An 8,924-nucleotide genomic window follows, 5' to 3' on the forward strand; every position below is an offset into this window, starting at 1 on the left:
TGTTTGGACGCTCCTCACAAACGGGTGGATGGCCATCATGACCAGGTTAAGGACGCCCACCCTCCTTGACATCACTCAGAGCCAACCCATATTGAAAAGATATATAAATCTTGTAAAGTTTGTATCTGTCTTGTGTGAAACTTGTATGAAAAGCATACAAGAGTGAAAACAGATATAAGATCCCTTGAAAAATTATATAAATGAAACTTGCATGTTTTGGATACTTCTTAAAACAATACATGAAAGTAATGAGAAAGTGGCCACTTTCATGAGTAAATCATATAAGCCTTATATGATTCACTATATGATGCAAGTCTTTTAGAAGATTTCTTTTCCATATGGGAACAGTGGAACACACGGTGTGCAAACTGACTGAAACAGTAGATGTACTGTGCATGACAGAAATAAGGACACAAGCTTTGGGACTTGAGTCACAGACTGTCAGCACAGGGAACCAGGATGTAGTCATAGAAGTAAAACTGGTATTTCAAGGGTGAAGCTTTCTGAATGGGAGTCGGTTGGAGGTTTTAACTCCGTCAGTTTTATTTGGAGGTTTTTCTGCTGTGGCTTCAGCCTTAGTCTGTGACAGTCACGTTTTTTTAAGACGGAAGTAAAAAAAACTGCTGCCAGGTCGACCTGAAGCACACAGAGGTCTTCACTGCAGTTTGAATAAACCTCTGAATGAAGAGGAGGAGGAAGAATAGGAGGAGGAGGGGTGTAAAAGTTCTGCTTGATGATTGTCGCAGTGTGTTGGCAAACCCTCAACCTCTGCCCAGAAACTCACTTACACACGCTTTTCTGTGTGTGTGTGAGTTGACCAGTAGGAACATTCTGGTCAGTCTGAGTTTATCACGTTGCGAAAGAGGTTCAGATTTAAAATCAGCTTTTAATTTGGAATTCGCATTTCGTGGAATTTTGTCAGACACACACACACACACACACACACACACAGATCTGTGTGGATGCCATAATGAGTGGTCCCTGAAATGAGTCCCATAACTCATGAGAGACGATGAAATGAAGGAGCTCATGCGCTAAAATAAAAGCTGACGTCAGCAGGAACTCGAAACACTGACAGCAGTGTTCCCCTCAATTAACCTCCTTTTACTTTCAGTCTCCACCTCACTTCTTTTAGATTTCTCTTCACATTCTTCTCTTAAATTCTTCACCTCAGAAGTTTATTTCACTTCATGGCTGATGGCGAGTGAGTTGGGATCAGCACATTGATAATGGGACAAATGTAAATCCAGTAGAAGGTCATATTATAAGCCCTCCATTTCCATAGTTTGTCTTCATCATTGAGCGTTTTTCAGTGGTATGTGAAGTTTCTGCCCAAATCTCAGCTGTCTGGACGCCTTTTCTTTCTTTTTCTGCAGGAAATGTGTTTTCAGTCATTTTCAGGTGTCCTGAATTGATTTTTTTCCCCCCATGTCAGCAGATATGATAAGAGAAGCTCTCAGAAACTCCTGCAGGTTGAGCTGCTCCAACCAAACACTTTTATTGCTAACTCTCAAACAAATAAAGATATATTGGATTGACTGTGTGTGAAATAAAATAGAACAAATACTGAGCGAGGTAAGGCGATAAAACTGAGGAAACACAGAAAAACAAGGCATATTTACACAAAAACACCTGGATATATTATATAAACTCGAATACTCTTCTCTTTCTATTTGTACTCTCAGGTGACGGGACGCTCAGAATTTGGGATGTGAAGGGTGCGGCGTGCAGATTGGCCATCCCAGCGCACAAGGCAGAGATCCTCAGCTGTGACTGGTGCAAATATGACCAGGTACAGGCCCTCCAGTTGGTTAAAAGGTTCCATATATTAAATGGCATATTTGGTTTAAAAGATACTTAAAAACAAACAAACAATACAATTAAAAACCTCTATGCCAGCCTTCATTTATACAGAGAAGTGTGTTTGTTTAAATGCATTTTACTGTCTGCATCAAACACTAAAATTACATCTGATTTTGTGACCTTTAACCCGGTTAGCTTTGTAAAGATTAGCTGGTGTCTGTCTGCAGAATGTTGTGGCCACAGGTTCAGTGGATTGTACTGTGTGTGTGTGGGACCTGAGGAACATCCGGCAGCCTGTCAATCAACTGCTGGGACACACGTACGCCATCCGCAGACTCAAGGTACACACACACACACACACACACACACACACAGACACGTGTTGGGTTTTTATATCTTGTGGGGACATCTAATTGACATAAAGCTTTCCCTAGCCCCTTACCCCCAACCCTAACCATGAAAAATGTTTTCGTGTCACACACAGACTGCATAAACGGAGACTTTCGGAAACATTGACACATTTTAGTCATATGATGCAGTCATGTGACCAATGAAACTAAGATAGCAGAGGGCATTATAGGGCAGATGTTTTGTTTGCTGTCAATTTTGACGACCCTATTAAAGATTAATATCAGTTTGTACTGATAGCTTTTCTTTAAGTTCTTTAATTCTCAAATAACAGAGGTTGAATCGTCTTTAGTTTCATGAATGCGCAATGCAGGAATGTAAGCGTTTCAGCCGTTTCAGTGTGGATGAACAAATGTTCTGAAACGACTGAAAATGATGGTGTGGACGCGGAGCATTTTTAGATGAAAACACCGTTTTCAAATTTATCCGGATTAGTGTAGACGTAGCCTAAGTGTGTGCCGCTGAAGCATATTCACTGCATCAGTGTAATGTCCTCCGTGTGTGTGTGTGTGTGTGTGTGTGTGTGTGTGTGTGTGTGTGTGTGTGTGTGAACAGCGCACACATCACTGCACACACACACGCACACACAGTCTAGCACGAGAGTGAGGTCTTATTACCACCATTTGGTTGGGTGTTTTGACGCTGTCAGACTTCACACTACATCTCGACCAACACACACACACACACACACACACACACACACACACACACACACACACACACACACACACACACACGGAGGACATTACACTGATGCAGATTTCGTGCAGACTTATTGTGGCATCGTCGCTACGTCGTAACCACAGACCTCTCTAAAACACTGCACCGTACCCTGACGTGCACGTCCCTGAAACATAACCACATGTCGTGCCTCTTCACTACTGTCGATTCTGCCACCTTTTCTCTGTGGTTTTTACATTTATCAGTGAGAGAACAACAGGAAAAATAATTATAGCATCAAAATGAGGACTGACCGATGTCATCAGATTGGGTGGAATGGGCATGAGGGAATGTACGAAGAAGTGGGAAAACTAGACGGACATATGGAGAGCCATTCTCCATAATAAAGCATTCATAACACACACTGGGTCACCAGAACGGGATAAAAAGGAACATGCTGAGATAAAGTCTGAGAATTTCATATCTAACGAAGCACACAGAAGCTCTCCAGGTTACAGGTTAGCATGTTCACAGCATAATAACCATAAACATTCTGCAGTCTGCTTAGACTCATTCATTCCCAGTAACTGTGATCCTCATTAGGGATACACTAATATATTGGCCGAACATGGATATCGGCTGATATCATTCCTGTTGACTCTTGGCAGATTCACTGACATTTAAATGTTCAAGAGTCAAGAAAAAAAACTCAATGACCTGTTCAGATCAACCAGGCTGTTATTTTAAAGGTTCAGCCCGTCGAGCTGCTGCTGTGGGCTTTTTCAGCACAGCTGTACCCCATCGATCGAGGAGACTTGCTCTGAAACTGCTTGTCACCATTTGCAAATCTGTCAGCTTGTATCGATTCTCTGCAGGGAGCACAAACAAGGTGATCGGCAGCAGGAACGTAACGAGATAAAAATAAAGCAATGAACAGAGGCGGACCGCGGCGCTTCTGTTCGGCTGTCACATCAAAAATTCACGGTGAGCGAGCGAGTTTCTTACAGACGAGTGATCAGCACGTAATGAACCTCTGACAAAAGAGGAATCCCTGTCTCTAAGTCAGAGCGTGCTCAGTCCGTTTTGCGTACTGCTCTGGCTTTACAGGTGGAAGGCTCCTCACTCAAACTCCAGCCAAACCAAACCTGGGGTAAACTATCAATGGATATTTCACTGTGACCTCACTCACTGGTTTGTTGAGTCCTCATTCAAAGCCTTGATTTTTTTTTTTATCGTTTTTCACTACATTGTCCCGGTTGGGCACATAAAGTGTAGTCTGAATGAGATAATGAGGGAATATAAACCCCACAGACACACACATCTGCTAACTGCTGCTAAATAACAGATCAGATGGTAGAATGTCACCAGACTTGTGGACAGTCTGTAAGCTACACCCACCTGTGTCGACTTCTACCTGTCAGGTAAAGCGGCCCCGCCTCGATCTTTAAGCTATGCTATGAGGACCGACTCACTGCTGCCGGCAGCCTTAAGTGGACGTCATAGGAAGTGCGGTTTTTGGTGCTTCTGTGATGCCTTTACTTTCCAGCCCTGCCAGCTGCTGCTTGGTTAGCAGTTTCTGAGCAGCTTACCTGCAAACCAAACATTTCTGCTGCATCGTCACAGCTGCCTGGGTTTTACTTTGGTAATAAATGTGTTTGCAAGTAAAGCAGCGTTAAATGAACGTGAAGTGCAGTAAAGAGAAGGATGTTAAACGAGGCCAGGACTCGATATGAAAGGTGAAACTGTCAGACGCAGAGAGGGGAACAAATGAGCGAATAAATTAATTTGGGAGTGCTTCGTCTGTGAAATCGCTCTCTGTGGACTCCTCGCAGGCTCTCCGTGTCTCTGCACAAACTGCTGAGCAGAGAAATGCTGCAAACTCTGCTCAGCCTGCCGGAAGCTGTTTTTCTTTCATGATGGAGACAAATGTAGTTTTTTTTTGTTTGTTTTTTTTGATGATGGGGACAAACTGGAGCTCAGCATCAGAAACAGTGGCATGTGCATGAAGCACAAACTGAGCAGCGTCTTCTGTTGTTCTGCATATTGTGAAAGGAAAACTGCAGTTATTACTGGCGTTTTTGTAAAACACACACAGTAATTTTTACTTTAAAAGCCTAAAACATTTCAGCACTTTTTCACGTTGTGGTTATTATCTTGTGTGTGCACAGCGGAGCTCGAAGTTCCAACGACACGTTGTAAAATGTGTCATTTTTTTCATTTAAACCTTCAAACTGTCAAACATGCCCTACCTCCTTCACCTCCACGCTGATTTAAGGTTAAAAGGTCTGCAGCATGTCCCTCTGGAGGGTTTTTGACTGCCCTTCACATTATTACATATTATTGTTTCTTTGTAATCAGATTATGAATATTTGAGGAAAGCAGCAGGTGTTCGTGATGGAGATTAAAGCTGATAACTTGATATTCTTCCTTTCTTCCTTTGGAAACATGATCTCAATAAACCGTTTTCCACTTTGTTCCTTTTCCTGCAGTTTTCTCCCTTTGATAAGACTGTGCTGGCGTCCTGCTCGTATGACTTCACTGTCAGGTAAGATCACCTGTGGCGTTTCTCTCTTTTCGACCTGTTCACAAAGCGGCAACTGAGCTTTGTTTATTTAAGGACCTTTAAACAAGGTTCTCTGCAGCTCAGTGCTGGTAGAACGTTAGGAGCGCTAACAGGCGAGCAAGCATGTGGAACTCATTTTGTTCCACATCATTTTGTGAAAGCTGCTCTACAAGTTTAATGTGTTTGCACAGAGAAATGGAGAGAAAACATTAGAGAGCAAAGCAAAGCATGAACCCCACTGAGCTCATTTACACATTAAACAAAGAAAATAAAGATGCGAACAAATAGTTCAAGATGTTTAAAAATGATGGGCCTGACGTCGCTTTGCTCTTTAGTTATTCAGCTCCGGAGGTTAATGCAGAACATTATTCACAACAGGCGTATTTAGAAATGATTGACGTTGTGAGCTGCAGTGGATGCCAGAAATCAAAAGTTTAATCTGAAATTTGAAACATCTCAAATAAATCAGACTTAAATAAATGAGGAGATCACCTGAGTTCGACGTTTCCTGAAGCTTCGACTTCACTTGAGACAAAATGGACAAAAACACGAGCAAACTCCAACCATCTTCACAGCTCCTTGTGGTTTCCGCTCGTTTTTACCCCCCAGCTGAAAGCCCTGGGTACCAAAGGATGAGTGTGAACTTGCTGGATTGGTGTCTCCACACTAGCACAAATATTTTTGATTTCACATTTTCACAGAAAAAGTCCAAATTCCCAGTGAGCCAGTACATCATGTGGAAGAACGAGCATCTACTCTGGACAAATAAACTCAGAGGTCGGCTTTAAGTTACAAAGAGGAATCCAGGTGCCAGCGGTTATTTCAGGGCTGGGGCGTGCAGCATGTGCACGGTGTGGATGACCTACACCTGCAGAGTAATGTTAACATTTCTGCAGAAATGAGTCTCCTCTCTGGGTCTTTAAGATAACCTGTAAAGTTTTTGTCATGCAAATTTGATTCTTTGAAAGGAACTTTCTTTCGAGGTTAAAGGAGCGGCGATGTGATGTGGCCTGCACAGTATTTCTGCTCCTTTCCTTTCAGTTACTGCCAAAGGGAATGGATGGTGTCATCATGGCAGAAGCAACGAGTCAGGACACTGAGGGATAATTTGCGGTAAAGTTAACCAGTGTGTGAGATGGAGGGACGGACACAGAGGAAGGATGAGCTGCTCCTTTATTGGGTCACAGAGGATGAGTTAATAAAATGTGTAATTTCAAGGGAGACTGCCTCTGTGCTTCTCATGAGAATATATCTGATCCGTCCTCTCTGTCCGCTCGGGTCTTCAAAACCACAGAGGAATCGATGTTGTTCTGCGCCTCTGTCAGGCTGTGCGGGCAGGTGATGGATAAACAGATGCAGTTAGATGGATGAAAGGTGAGGTTGCCCTGTTGTCCGGCCTGGAGCAAGACGTTGTTTAACAGTGATTAATCAGTGAAAGGAAAACGAATGAGGAAGCAGTCTGGCAGTCGATGAGTCATTTAAGCCACTCAGTAGTTAAAAATGTGATCATTTTGGGCTTTTTTCTTCTCTAATGTGAGGAATGTGTTTGTTTTGGGGACTGTTGCTCCGACAAAATAACTCATTTGAAGATGTTGCTTCAAGTTCTGAGAAATTCTCAGAGGGGTTCCCAGAGCTGGCCGCAATGTCTTTCGAACCAGGCGGATCACTCTGCCCCGAGATGACCACTTTAGGGTTACGCCCTCTCTGTGACATCATACAGCTTAACGGGACAGAAACAACTGGTTGACTTGAGTGTTTGGAGCAACCGGAAAGCTGAGGGAGTGTTTAGTTTGCAGGGATGATGTTTTAAGAAGATCCAACGTCGTAACAGTGGATGTACGATGGAAAATGAGTGACAGCGGGTCTCTGCTCATGTTGCTCGATGCATCTCTGTGCTGCACACGCTTAAGAAACGAACAAAAAGCATTCAAACTCTAAGTTTATCTTTAATAAAGACAGGATGTGAAGCTTGTATGCTAATTATGCAGAGCTGCCGGATGGAAGATGATCTAAAATAATTGATTTTTTTTAAGAGACGCAAGCTTCTTTCAGATGCTTTGCTAACAGTGTTAGCATTACATAATGACAGCCAGTGGAGAAGGTGCTGACGTGAGATCCGGTATCTCCAACCGTCCCTGCAGAAGCGATGCTGCTGTGTGGCCTCCACTTATTTTCTCTTCCCTCTGTAGTTTGTGGACAACCTCAGATACGATTATAATAAATACAATGATGATGTTGAGAGGCACAGATGGGAAAGACTCTCATGCTAACATGATATGAAGACAGTTGAATGATTACAAGTATTAAAGGTTGAAATGGGAACTAATTTTAATGCTTCGTTCATTAAATTTATTCTTTATTATACAGAAGATCAGTTTTGGTTGATATGAAGTGTCCTTGATTACAATTATCATGATGAGTGAAGTCTCAAGTTATAAATAAAACTTGGACATAATGACATCTGCCTTTAAAAGTCTAAACGATGTTTCAGATAACACATCTGTAACAAGGTTCATTATGTGGTAATAAGCAGCTGGAGGTAACTAAGAAACCACTATCTGTACCTACAGCGTTTTCATATGAAAAATAAATACCAGAATCCGTTCGGACCAAGTTTAGATCGCTTTCAGTCTGGTTTGGTGCTTAATTTTGTCCTTGGCACAAACTTTTCCTTCATGTAGTCTCTCTCTGGTTCCTCTGCCTCTTCAGTTCTTTTAATTTTTTTCTAGTCAGAATCAGCTTTGACCAGAATAAATAAATGATGGATACGCGACCAAGGGAGTTTTTCCTTCTCACTCTTTCTCTGTATTATCATCTTTACAATATAAAGTACTGATGGAGAAACAACGGAGGCAACAGTAGTTGTGATTCGGTGGTATATAAATAAAACTTGTAAACACATTATTTTGGATTCTTCTGTTTCTTCGTGTGATCCCAGTCCGAGTCCATTATGATTATCCAGTTGTAGAATTGGTTTTGTGCTCTTGGTCTTGTTTTAGATTGACTTTGTTCTTCTTGTGCTTCGCGTCGCCGCGATCAGGGCTCTGTTTGGGTCAGATCGTTGTTCTCGAGAATTTCTTTACGTCTCTGTCTGATTTTGAGTCTGACTGTCTGCGTAATAGATAAAACATGAAAGTATTTAAAGTGCTTGTATTGCACGGTATAATTTGAGTGTTGAAGTGCTGCTGCCTGTTTGTATTCAGCAAACCTTCCTTGCATATACAAAGTGTTTTTCAGAATTTATTGTCCTAAATCATTTGTAATCGTCACTTTTATGCCAGAAATCTTTCTCTGCAGCCTCGGGGCTTCATTGTAAAGGACGGCAACAGTAAAAACCTTTGTTTGGTGCTTTCTTAGTGTTTCTGTGGATTATTACTGCAGATGCTGACGAGATCACAGCCGCAAGCAAAAATCTGCTGGAATCTGGCAGGTGTGTGTGTGTGTGTGTGTGTGTGTGTGTGTGTGTGTGTGTGTGTGTGTGTGTGTGTGT

The 8,924-nt window shown here is 42.2% G+C and overlaps 1 protein-coding gene across 6 annotated transcripts in view; it reads left to right on the top strand.

Annotated features, from left to right (window-relative positions):
• The window catches only part of pex7 (peroxisomal biogenesis factor 7), a 43,990-nt gene that overhangs the window by 12,789 nt on the left and 22,277 nt on the right, over positions 1 to 8,924 (top strand). For all 6 annotated transcript variants that reach the window (XM_005732764.2, XM_005732767.1, XM_005732765.1 and 3 more), the window contains exons 7-9: positions 1,686 to 1,792; positions 2,031 to 2,144; positions 5,361 to 5,416. In XM_005732764.2, coding sequence (XP_005732821.1) covers positions 1,686 to 1,792; positions 2,031 to 2,144; positions 5,361 to 5,416 — 277 coding nt within the window. The remainder of the gene's footprint in view (positions 1 to 1,685; positions 1,793 to 2,030; positions 2,145 to 5,360; positions 5,417 to 8,924) is intronic.

The sequence above is a fragment of the Pundamilia nyererei genome, unplaced genomic scaffold, assembly GCF_000239375.1.
Source record: "Pundamilia nyererei isolate P.nyererei 1_Seehausen unplaced genomic scaffold, PunNye1.0 scaffold00048, whole genome shotgun sequence".
In the NCBI taxonomy this organism is placed as follows: domain Eukaryota; kingdom Metazoa; phylum Chordata; class Actinopteri; order Cichliformes; family Cichlidae; genus Pundamilia; species Pundamilia nyererei.